This window comes from Pelodiscus sinensis, chromosome 2 (assembly GCF_052426305.1).
Source record: "Pelodiscus sinensis isolate ZL-2025 chromosome 2, ASM5242630v1, whole genome shotgun sequence".
NCBI classification, from domain to species: domain Eukaryota; kingdom Metazoa; phylum Chordata; order Testudines; family Trionychidae; genus Pelodiscus; species Pelodiscus sinensis.
In genome coordinates, this window is record NC_143053.1 from 225236828 (window position 1) to 225249995 (window position 13168).

The 13168-nt window shown below is 44.3% G+C and overlaps 1 protein-coding gene across 2 annotated transcripts in view; it reads right to left on the bottom strand.

Moving 5' to 3' along the window:
- DNAJC1 (DnaJ heat shock protein family (Hsp40) member C1) overlaps window positions 1-13168 on the bottom strand; it is a 255874-nt gene that overhangs the window by 126983 nt on the left and 115723 nt on the right. For both annotated transcript variants that reach the window (XM_075922502.2, XM_075922503.2), the window contains exon 8: window positions 2298-2464. In XM_075922502.2, coding sequence (XP_075778617.2) covers window positions 2298-2464 — 167 coding nt within the window. The remainder of the gene's footprint in view (window positions 1-2297; window positions 2465-13168) is intronic.

Here is a 13168-nt window from a genome sequence, read left to right on the forward strand (position 1 = left end):
CTGAGCAGTAGGAGGAAGAGACCACACTGTTGTGTGTGCTGGGGTTGCTAAAGTTGACTCCCATGATTGGCACCAATGTGAAGAGTGGGTGCGGTATTGGCACCACAGTTCCCAGGGTGGCCACTGAGATTTATACTGCTGCAGAGGATAAGGCCACAAGTTGTTAAACCAAAGGTTCTATGGATGATGGCATGGTGGTCAGTGCCGAATTGAATGCTCCAATGACACTGTTGGTGATAAGTACTTAGAGGAGAGCCTGCTCCCATGGCTAGTGCCGGGTCTGGTGCCAGTAGAGGATGGAGTAGGGGGGAAATGAAATGTACTCAGAGGAATGTCAATGTGGACTAGCTTCCTCAATTATGGGAGAATGAGGAGGTGAGTTGTCTGTCAGCACCAGAGGTAATGGTGCTGGCAATTGTGTTCAGTGCCAGGACTCTGTTGCTTTCTGGGCTCGTGGCTTTGGAATCTCTAGTGCGGGTGTGTGCTTAGGTTCCAGCAGGCATCAGGAGTCAGAAGATCATTCTGGTGCCGCCATATCCATTAGCACTGGTGGAGGCAGCATGTCAGCTTTGGTTGGTGCCAAGAGAGAGGCTATGCCAGACTGTGCAGACGAGCTGGTTTTTCTCTTCAGCTCAAACTCTGCCCTGTTTGTCGGTATTGCTTTGCACTTTCCCACAGTGCCAAAGGTGGACGGCACTGGTGGACGAGCAGCAAGGGATGCTGACGTCACAGCTGGCAGGGACCGTGCCAGAGAAGCCCACGACTTATGGGGGGGTCCCGCATAGGGAATGAATTTGCTCTTTTCCTCAAAGTTAATGGCTCCACAGGCACCACTGTCTTCGACTCCAGAGGCTGAAGGAATTTCTCCCACAGCACGTTCTTGAGCTTCATCTCCTGGTCTTCTCTTGCCCTAGCAGCCATGCTCTAACAGTGTAGGCATTTCTCTGATACATGGCCTTTGCTGAGGCACTTTATGCAGGAGGCATGTCCATCCTAAGTGGGCACTGAGTTTCTGAAAGAAACACATCTTTTTAAAGCCAGAGGAACCTGGCATAATGAGAAAAACGGAGGCACGTAGAATTTGGAGAAAAAAATGGGAAAAAAAACCCAAAACAAACCTGGGGAGCAACAGTGTTGGTGTGTGGTTTTTTTGTTTGTTTGTATTTGTCTTGTTTTTCTTTTAAGAAAAAACAACTAAGGCTAACCAACAATTGACCAATAACTATTAAAATTACTAAAACTACTAATTTTTTAAATCTTTTTTCAGTTGGGAGAGCACTGTTCCAAAACTCTGTCTTCTGCCAATGACAGTTGAAAAGGAGCTGAGGGGACCCATACCACGCATGCAGCTAACGGACGAAAACAGCGAGAGACAGTGACCATGCATGTGCGTTGTGGGAAGGCTAAAGATCTCTGATCACCAACGTGAGGATGTACTAACATCTGATTGGAGCACCCACAGAAATAATAGTTGGAGGAGGACTTTCTATGCGCTCTGTAGATCAACACGTGAAAGTAGGGTGTCTTAAATCAAAGGTTATCTAACAGTCTACAGGATCTGAAGAGAGAAAAAAATTAAAGCCAGGGTGACCATGCAAACTTTTATCTTTTTGAGAGCTGATACAGGTCTGAGACTCCTCTTTGCTTTTGGGATTAGGAAATAATGGGAGTAGAAATCCTTCTCTTGTAAATTCTATGGAACCTCCTCTATGGTTCTCACCTGAAAGAGAGACAACTTCCTGCACCCGAAGTTCTTCGTGAGAGGGACAGAAATAAATTAGTGTGTGGCTCCTACTTCTCAGTGCTCAACACCCAATGGCCTACAGTGATATGGGACCAAGCACGTAGGAAATGGAAAAAGTGTTTGAAAACAAAGGAAAAACAAAGTCTGGTGTACTTAATAATGGTAAACTATTTAGAATAAAATATAAGAGAACACAGACACAGAATATTTAAAAAAACAAGACCTGCCTTCCAGGGACTGTTACTGGTAGTAAGAAGGAACTGAGGAGACTTGGGGTTGGCTGAGCCCTTTATATTGGTACCAGTGCCACACGATAAGCAAAGGGTGCTCAAGCAGCCCAACAGATACCACTGAGGGGAAAATTTCTGCTGACTGCGAGCAGGGCGCGCGCATATGCGCGCGTACACACACACACACACACACACACACACACACACACACACACACACACACACCCACCCACCCACACCCAAGAGCTGAATGCACAGGTGCAATCACTGAAAAAAGAATTTGTAAATATACTTGACAAATGTAAAGGGACATTTTAACTTGCCTTTTTTTTGTATGTTCTGTTCTTATTCTCCAACCAATCATCCACCTGTTCCTCAATCTCTTCAATAGATGCTCCGTGATCATATGACGGTATATATGCATTGGATTCTGAAGCAATATATATAGGGAATTCAGACTTTGGTTTCTTGACTTTAGGTTTCTTCTCCTCTACAACAATAGATAGAAATGATCTATTACTATTGTTGTTGATTTAGAGGTGTTCTTCACCTCTCCATGGTCAATGTTAAGATGAAATTTTCAGTTAAAAAGGAGATTCATTCTTTTAATTAGGGAGAAAGAAGACAAATGTTTATCATAGCCAAAACTGAACAGTATGTTTCATTTTTCTGCAAAGTTAAAATTAAATACAGAGTCAGGCTAGATCTTCAGTCTCTGAGCAGCAGCTGAAAAGTTGCCCTAAAAAGGAAGTTACTCACCTGTGCTGTAACGACTGTTCTTCGAGATGTATCTCCCCATGGGTGCTCTACTGTTGGTAATGGGTCATCCCCAGTGTCATACATTGGAGCTTTTCAGGGCAGTTATCAGCCGGGACATGCACGCACGAGAGGCGCCTCATGCTGTTTGCGCTTCAGCACCTCACACACACGTAGCCCACCCCTCCTCAGTTTCTCATATATGCCCAAGTAAATTAAACTCCAAGCAGCGGGGAGGAAGGGAGGGTAGTGGAGCACCCATAGGAGGACACATCTCGAAGAATAGTCATTACTGCACAGGTGAGTAACTTCCTTTTCTTCTTCAAGTAGTATCCCCGTGGGTGCTCCACTGTTGGGGAATACAAAGCAGTACTCCACCAGGATGGTGGGGCTCAGAGTCACTGCTTGACAGATGTAGATAACACTGTCATAGCCACCAGTGTATCTTCAGTAACCTGTGGCATAATTGCAGTGTCTGGCACGAGCATGGTCGGACGACCAGGTCGCTGTCTGGTAGACAACTGTAAGGGGCACGTTGTAGGGAATAATTCCGGACACACTGGGTGCAGGTGAAAACAAGCAGAGGATTTATTGAACACACAGCGCTGGTGAAATGCCAACCAGGTATTAGCCCAGAGAGCTCTAACTTAACCAAAACATACATTAGATTATATAGGTAGCAGATGGACAGAGAAGTGATTTGATAGGTCTAGCAGTGGAAGTGAGATATGCACATAAGCCAGTGGACTACAAAAGTTACACAGTATCTCCGCCCATTGCCAATTAAACATGTTATCACTAATACAGGTAGTTATTCCTAACAAGCTAAATGAGCCAACATAAACAGGATAGCAGCCCCCAGAATGGATATATTGCTGTTAGCTTGTTAGCTGAAATTGTGATGTCTACTGCGAGATGACTCCATCCTTGTGTTGGAACAGTCCTTGAGATCCAAGCTCATTAATCTGAAATCACAGGAGACAGTAAGAAAAAACCATGCAGCCTGGCTGATACCAGCCAGGCCTTATCAGAGTGAGGCCCCTTTGGAATGTAGTTGCCAGGGAACCAGGGACACGGTAACTGCCTGCCCGTATGCTTTCCAGGCCTGGCCTAATAATTTCGGATTTGAGTTGTCAGTTCTCAGCAAGATATCATGGACTGCCTCAGTTTACCCTACACACGTTCTTTAGAAAAGCCATTGATGTCACCGTAGCATGAGTAGAGTGTGCTCTTGGTGGGGCTGGTAAAGGCCTATTGTGGGTAGAGTGACACTGGACTATGCAAGATGATCTCCATCTAGAAATACACTGAGTTGAGATTGGTGTGCCTCGCGAGTGTTCTGCAATAGACACAAAGAGGTGTATAGTTTTACAGAAGGCTCGGATTCTGTCAATGTAAAAGGCCAATGAGCACCTAATGTCAAGAGTATGTAGCACAGCATCTCTAGATATATGGGGTTTAGGAAAAAATGTGCATAACACTATCGGTTCACTGATGTGGAAGGAGGAGCAGACTTTGGGCAGGAAGGAGGGTTGTGGGCGCAGGGTTACTTTGTCCTTTGTGAAGATGGTGTAAAGTGGTCCCACCATCAGTGCCGCTATCTTGCTAACTCTTCTTGCAGAGGTGATGGCAATTAGGAACACCGCCTTCATTGATAGGAATAGAAAAGTACAGGTAGCCATAGATTCGAAAGGAGGTCTCATGAGGCAGTCCAATACCATGCTCCACGAGGGGGCAGGTACTCTCTGTGGGGAGTACAAATTTGTGAACCCTTTTAGGAATCTCCTGGTAATAAGGTGAGCAAAGACCAATGACCCATCAACCCGTATGTGAAAGGCTGATATTGCAGCAAGATGTACCTTCAGTAAGGAAATGGACAGACCCCCGTGGTTTACGTGTAGTATGTAATCAAGGACTGTTTGTATCAAGGACTGTTTGTGACTACTTTCTTCCACTATTTGATCTGAGGAAGTGGGTCTGGCCCACGAAAGCTCATCATCTAATAAACCATCTTGTTAGTCTTTAAAGTGCTACATTGTCCTGCATTTTGTTTGTATCAGTGAAGTCTGGGGATCAACGTGCTTTTGTTGGTGCCACAAGTAGAACTGTCTCCATTTTGGCAGTTAAGTGGCTCTGGTTGACGGATGTCTTCTGTGTAAAAGCACAGTCCTCACCTGCTCTGAACAGAGGGTTTAATTGTCATGGAACCGGAGAGGAGCCAGGCATGAATGTGCAGGGTGTAGGGCTGGGGGTTCAGAAGCATGCCTCGATTTTGAAAAAAGAGGTCATAGTGGTGAGGAAGAGGAACTGGTGGTTTGATGGACAGGCTGGAGACAAGGAAACCAAATCTATTTCAACCAAGAAGGTGCTATCAGGATGAGTCGAGCCGAGTTGGACCGAACTTTGCAAAGGACTCTCAGGAACAATGGAATTGGTGAGAGGGCATAATGCAGAGGTTCCCTCCAGGAAATTAGGAAGGCATCACCTGCTGATCCCTCACCTAGCCCTGCTTGACAGTAGAAGTGGGGGCATTTGGTTTTGTGGCGAGTTGCAAAGAGGTCTATAGGTGGGTAGCCCCGCCTGTGAAAGACAGAGGCAAGGACCACTGGGTATATCTCCCATTCATGGTCCGTAAAGAAATTGTGACTCAGATCAACCACTATGGTGGTGTTCATGCCAGGTAGGTATGATGCCCTCAAGGTGACTTTGTGGTGAATGCACCAGTTCCACAGACGCACTCCCTCTTCACAAAGCGACTGGGACCAGGCACCCCCCTTTCTGTCAATATAAAACATGGTGGTCATGTTGTCTGTGAATACACACATCAATGAGTTGGGAATGATTATAGCAAAATGCCTGCAGGCATTCCTGACAGCCCTGAGGTCGAAGAGGTTGATGTTTAGTACTGTTTCGTGGGGGAGCCATCTGCCCTGGATGGTGTGATGATATAGGCGAGCCCCCCGGCCTAGCAGAAGGTTTCCATGGTGAACTGCATCACTGGATTGAGCTGATGGAAGGGAACCCCAACTAGGAGACTGTCAGATGACGTCTACCATTTGAGAGAATGCAATACGCTTTTGGGAACAGAGACTACTTTGAAAAGTGGATGGCTGGACAGCTTATATACGTTGCTAGCCAATGTTGTACGGCATGAAGGTGGAGTCGTGCTTGCTCTACAATGCAAGTACTGGAGGCCATGTGGCCCATAAGTCTGAGGCAGATAAGTATGGTAGTAGAGGTGCTCATGGAAAAGAATGGATACCAAGTCCTGCAGCACATCGAAACAGAGACATGGAAGATAAGCTTGGGCTGACAAGGAATTGAGATGGGCCCCAATAAATTCTGTCTTGAATGGGCTCTGGGGTGGACTTGTGATCATTTATAAGTAGGCCTAGACACTGAAAAAGGTGTCTGGTCCTGATGATCATATTGGTGATGTCCCCATTGGATCACCCTTTTATCAGGCAGTTGTCTAGGTACGGATAGATGATCACACCTTGCTGTCTGAGGTAAGCAGCTACCACCGGCAGGACCTTTGAAAAGACCCCAGGGGCCAAAGAAAGTTCAAAGAGGAGGACCTTTGTATTGGAAGTGGTCCTTGCCCACAGTGAATCTGAGGAAGCATCCGTGGGAGGAATGTATTGCCATGTGAAAACATGAGTCCTATAGGTTGAAGGCTGTGAACCAGTCCTCCTTGTCCAGTGCTGGGATAATAGAACCCAATGTGACCATTCTGAACTCTTGTTTTCGCAGGAACTTGTTTAAGTTGCAGAGATCCAGAATTGGTCTCCAACCCCCTATGTGTTTCTCGGTGAGGAAGTATTTGGAGTAGAAACCCCTTCCCCGAACACATCTGGGACCCTCTCTATTGCTCTGAGATGGAGGAGACAATCGTTTTCTTGCCTGAGAGGAGTCTCATGAGAGGGGTCCCTGAAGAAGGATAGGGGAAGGTTAAGGGATAGTGAAATGAAGGGGATGGTGTATTCTGTACGAATGATCTGCAACACCCACTGGTCTGATGTTATAGAGTCCCAGTGATGGAGGAAGGGACATAGACTGTGGGTGAAAAGATGGCACTGACTTGTTGGCACTGAATGAGTGGGGAGGTCAGACAGACCCTCAACCAAATTCTCAAATCTGCTGCTTGGCAGCCTGGGAGCCCAAGGGGCAAGACTCTGAAGGTGTTGTCTGTTTTGGTTGAACTCATAAGGTTTCTCTGCTGTGAATGGCTGAAATAGCTGTTCTTGTTTCTATTATAAGGTGTATAGCACTTCCTGCGATATGGTGGGGTGTACATGCCTAGTGTCCTTAAATTAGTTCCGGACTCTTTGCTGCTATGTAGGACGTCATCCATCTAAGCTTCAAAGAGCTTCTGCTTGTCAAAGGGGAGGTCCTCCACCTCGGACTGCAGTTCCTTAGGCACCCCTGCTGCCTGGAGCCACAAAGACCATCGCACAATGACTGCCATAGCTGTCACTCTACCAGCCGTGCCTGCCACAGTGAGTGAGGACTGAAGAGCTGTGCAGGTGATGGTGTGGCCTTCATGTATGACTGCCTTCAGTATAGGTCTCTTGGGGTCCAGGAGGTGTTCCATTAACTCAATTAGCTTAGAATAGTTATCGAAGTCGTGATTCGCTAGGAGCACTGAATAGTTTGTGATTCTAAGCTGTAGTGTGGCAGAGTAATATACTTTCCTGCCAAACAGGTTCAACTTTTTAAGTTCTTTGTCAACAAATGTGGATTTAAATTGAGAAATGCTGGATTGATTATTGGCAGTGTCCATTATTAGCAAGTTGGGCTGCAGATGAGAGAAAAGGAAATCAAGATCTTTAGGAAGTACGAAGTACTTTTTATCTGCTCTTTTACAGGTAGGTTGGATGGAAGCCGGAGTCTGCCATATTTCTTCAGAAACTTTCATAATAGCCTCATCGAGAGGTAGCGCAACTTTACCTTGAGAGATGGGCTGTATATGTTTAAGGAGGCAGTGTTGTTTTTCCTTAAGCTCCTGTAGCTATACCTCCTGGGTGTCAGCCACCCTTTTAAAAAGTTCTTGGAATTGTCTGAGGGGTATGTATCATCTAGAATAACTGCTTCATTGGGTAGTGATGATGAGTTGTCATTAGGTGAGCACACGGGAGCTTGTGCATCAGTCTGCTCATCAAGGATCTGACCCTCTTCCTCCTCCGAATTGACCGTGGTTAGGAATGTGTGGCGGGGCGAGGATGGTGGAGGTCTCCTCGCTGGGGTGTAAGGAGCCATGAAGCAGCACCTCCAATAACTCCAATGTTCCCATAGTGGCCCAAAGGGTGGATAGTATGGAGGAGGGTATGGCCAGTCCGAGTAACGTGGAGTGATGTTTGTCACGGAGATAGTAGTAATGCTTAGATGCAGTTGGAGAGGAGTACTGTGAGGAGAAAACACTCCTTCTATCATCTTCACCAAATCCCATGCATTCTGACAGCCTGAGAGAGCTTACTAGTTTTGGTGAGGCATATATGAAGAGAAAAGTGCTTGAGGTGGCTCCTTCGACAGGGGGAGGGAAGCTTGTCATTCTCTGTCCCTCCTCCATGCCAAGACTTCAAATGGGGAGAGCATTGTGTCAGGCATTGGCTCTGAGAGCCGGCACTGATGGTTTGCAATGCGTGAGCTTAGGCGTCTGTGCCGAACTCTTAATCAGCACTGGGTCACATGCTAGTGCCGCTGATAGGGATTGCCTTTGAGGTCTCTCCAGTGCTGATGATGAGTCAATTGGCACTGAGGTGTTATGTGCAGCAATAGAGGTGGTGCCGGTGGGTGGTCTCGATACCACTGTATCAGAGGTGCTGGGTTTATCTCCCTTGTTAACCCTTGGAGACGGGTTAGGCGGGAGGGATCTCGCAGGGGAGGTTCACTTCCTTGGGCACTTTTGCAGTGGAGAAGAAGCCCTTTTCTTATTAGACTCTCTGGGAGGTTGGGAGGGTTCTGGGTCCTCTGTGGGCTGCATAGAATCAAGTGGAGCTGAAGCTCCCTGTCCTTTCTGGCTCTCGCAGTAAGACTGTGACAGTGCTCACTTTTGTGGGCTTCATCCAAGCAGCGTATACATGAAGAGTGTCTTTCAGAAACAGGCATGGGATCCTGTGACGGGGTATATCAACCCTGCAGTGAAGAGCAGGGAGTAAGCTCTGCCCAACTGGTTGAAAGAGCCCCTCCCCCACAGCTCTGCTGGGCATGCTCCTGGAGGAACCAGACTATAAAAAGCCCTGGGACAACTCAGTTGGGGCTGATGGGGAAGGAGTTGCTGGGATAACTCTAGAGCAGAAGAGTGACTAGAGCTTCCAGCGGCAGCCAGGCCAGGAACTACTACCTGCAAGGCCAGAGGATTATGGGGAAATCACGGGGCAGACATCCGCCAGACCCCAGTAGGAAGTAGCCTAGGGTGGGGAGTCACCCTAGAGTGCTCAGTGTGTTGGGGAAGGATTCCCCGTTGAGTGTAGCAGCGGCCTCAGCCACGGTCTACAGGGCTATGGAGTAGGAGGGCCCAGGTCCCTCTACCACCTTGTAGGTGGCTTGAGGTGCCTACAAGCTTGTGAACTAGACCTCAAGGCCATATTAACCTTGCTATAAGGGCCTGTGGATGGACTTCGGCCTCTGGGTCATATTATACCTAATAAGAGGGGACTGAGGAATGGACTCTGGCCGCCAGGCTGTATTAACCCTGCCATAAGGGTCTGGGTACGGACTTTGGCTGCGGGGCAGTATTATGTCCCTCAGGGAAGGACACGTGTAGGGACCCCGGCAGGTAAGCCGCAAGGAGGACTAAAGTTGAGGGGCCTCCCAGAGTAGGTTGCCCCTCGACAGATCCCCCACAGGTCTTGCATTACTTAAACCCTGGAGAGCCCAGCATTGTATTGTTAGTGAGACCACGGTTTGTTTATATGGCAGTTAGTCTTTTGCTTTGTATTATCATCATCTTAATGCTTTCTTTGCTTGTTGCTCTGGTTTGTTCGTTTCTGCTTTTTTTTTTTTTTCTTTTTTTAAACATACGATGGAACAGGGGGTCAGGAAGGAGACAGTTTGCCTGCGACCCTTCAAACAAAGAACTCCCCCCCTTTTTTTTTGACAGAGCAACAAACGTATGTAGTTAGAAAACAACACTAGAACTAATAAAACTATTAAATTTGAAGAACATAATCAGAGGAGAAGACACTATAGGTGAGAGAAGAGCTCCGTCTGTGACCAAAGGGCGATAAGCAAGGAACTGGGGAAAGGAAGGGAAGGGAACATGTCACGTGTGCGTGAGCCGCTGAAGCACGAACAGTGCAAGGTGCCTCTCGCGTACGTGTGGCCCAGCTGATAACTGCTCTGAAAAGCTCTGATCTGCAGCTGTGGGGATGATTGGTCACCAACAGTGGAGCACCCACTGGGACACTACTCGAAGAAGAATGGATAGATGGGAGTCTCTCCCAGTGATGTAAAGTCAGTATTATACCATCCAATACCCTTGCCTTGCATAGCGAGATGGCATCATGAATGGATGAGGCAAAAAGATAGCTCAAAGGTCACTTTTGTCTTCCCCCTTCCTCAAATATGTTGAACAAAATGTATCTTTTTAACCTGGTGTCTGGTTTCCCACCCCCCAATTCTTCTTATTTACAAATACGTTTGTTTTAACATTTGGCACTTTCAGCAGATGTAGCTCCCAAACCTGATTTTCAGAGGTGCTTAGTACCTTCAAATCCAGTTGGCCTTCAACTTGTGCTTGAACTCTCTTTAAAAAAGACCCATAAAACATCTCAAAAGCAGACCTTTACAATTCTGAATTTCAGAAACTCTGTAATGTACACTCCCCAAAACATGAGAGAAACCAACCAGTATATACTGCCAAAGTTTGACTTGGCAGTTGCTTAAACTCTTAAAGTAAGTTGAGTTCCCAACTGAGAAAATGGATAGCTGGCTAGTCTTAGGAAGCCTAAGGCTACTTAGTCTGGTGATCACTGAACAAGAATTATAAATCACCTGTTTAACACCAAAATTTAGAAGGAACTAACTATAGTCACAGGAACATCCCTTACCACAGGGATTACCAACATGTATACTATTAGTTCAATGAAAAATCACTTTTAATTCTACAAATAAAGTTGCACTTTAGAATTGGGTTGTCTCTCTTTTCTGGTATCCTTGTAACAAGTTATGGTTTTCCCAGCATCCTAAGAATTTAAATAGAGAAATGAGAAAATTCACATGTTAAAATAATAAATATTTTCAGCTCTGTCACTAAAAACATAGCTACATATAATTGCAATAAATAGAAAAACTTTCTATAAACCACATTTTTATAAATATCTACTTTATGGAGGATTTAATAATTATATTTTACACAAACATGAGGTGAGGTGATAAAAGGTTTACTGTATAGTGAGAAGTGCTAACAGGAATCATGCACAGGTGTCAATAGAATAAGCTAAAATTCTACACAGAGATTTCCCTGGCAGGATAATATTTACTTATCAAGAAATTACCTTTTCACACTTTGTATCTTCTCTAGCAATGCATCACGTTAATGAGACCTCCATGCTGCATTCTCTCCTATTTGCAAGTTATAGGGAATTCCCCTTTGCACTGGTTCTAGTTCGATCCCCCAGAGAATATTACACAATTTCAACAGTAAAGCAGATAGACATGAGGGCAAATTAGCAATTAGATCATGAAAAACAGGCAGCGTAAAACAGCTATTACTAATCTGCATGAGATGCATTTACTCAATTAGATAGATGGAAATGTTATTATGAACTCAGTAGTCCACTGATGGTCTTTAAAATTAAGAAAGAAAGGGGCAATTGAAATGCACATTTGGGGATTGTCAACCTTGATATGCTAATTCTGAAGTAAACAATGAACTTAACTTTAAAAGAATTTTTGTTTTGTATGCAATCGCTGGAGATTTCTTATTACATATTTTGACTTCAGAACACACAGTCTTGAACATTGTAAAATGTTTAACACTTTTGAATATCATTTTTAAAATATATGATGGACAACACATCGTTAGCCAATAACTGCACTGCTCAGTGTCAGTAGCCCAATTAAGGCTTTGTCAAATTCCACCACAAACTCTACTAATTAGGGTCATAATTAATATCTTTGCCTCTCCCTGCACTTCCTGTACTGAGGAGAAAAATGCTGAAAAAAATCTGCCATTTAAAAAATAATATGAACATAGGATCATAAACCACTACAATTTTCATGTTTTCATGTTTGATTTGCACTTCTAGCATCATAACTAGTCTTTTTAAACAAAATATTAAAAGATTGTAATTGATATGCTCTAGGTCAGGGTTTCCCTAACTTCTTAAGCCACAGAGACCCTATAGGCCTAGGGAGTCCTGAAAATTTGGCAGAGCCCTTAAAATATTATGATTTTTAAAAAATTCAATAAGTACTCAAATAAATATACAAAGTTTTGGAATTCTATTTTATTTCTTATCATTTTTTTTTCAAGAAAACTATCAGAAAATTAGTAACAAAATTACAGGATCATGTAACTGTCATTAATATTTTCTCATGGAGCCCCTGGACACAGCACATGGAGCCCCAGTAATCCCTGGAGCACAGTTTGGAAAACTTTGTTGTAGGTCATCATTCAAATGAAACAAAATGACAATGCATTCTAATATCATGAAGTGACTGATAAACACTGTTGCAGTTTTCACACTGCTATCCCACAATTTGCAAGATGAAATATAAAGCCAATTTTGTAGCTGGCAGTCTGTATCAACTGAAAAGCAGAATGATCTTTGTACTTGAGGCTTAGGGGAGATAGTACCAAATTATGCTAAGCCATCTCTGCTGATTTTACAAAACCCTGGGACCATAGGAAAATGGGACTTTACTATTAATTTCTAAAGGGTTTTCCTTATGTATATTCTATGCCTCACAATATTTAGTAGCTTTAAGTACACACACCAAAATAAAAAAAATGCACAGAGGAACATTATACTCATTTCAAACAAATACATTTTGGCTTCTTTTACAAACAAGTTTTAAAAGTTTAGTTATGATGAAAAAAAGGAATTAGAAAAGGGAAAGTCATCCAAGCCTCACTATTAAAATATGTATGCTAGTTACTTATTTGCTTTCACTTTTGTGTATGAAGAACAGAGGGATCTTCTACCCTAAAGTTCCAATGTCAATAGTGTCACAACTCTGCACCTGAAGTCTGCCTCTAAGTTTTTATAGGTGCACGTAACTATGGGTGCATTTTATAGCACACAGACATCTACCCCATATGCACATAAGCACTATAAGACATACCTGCAATTATAGGTAGATACAACCTGAGACTGTTTCTGAAAACAATGTCACCAAAGTCGTTACTGGACACAACCTGTCTCAGGTTAAGTGAAATCATTCAAAAGTCATATCACAGAAGTCACTTTCACTAGACTGCATAAAAACCTTG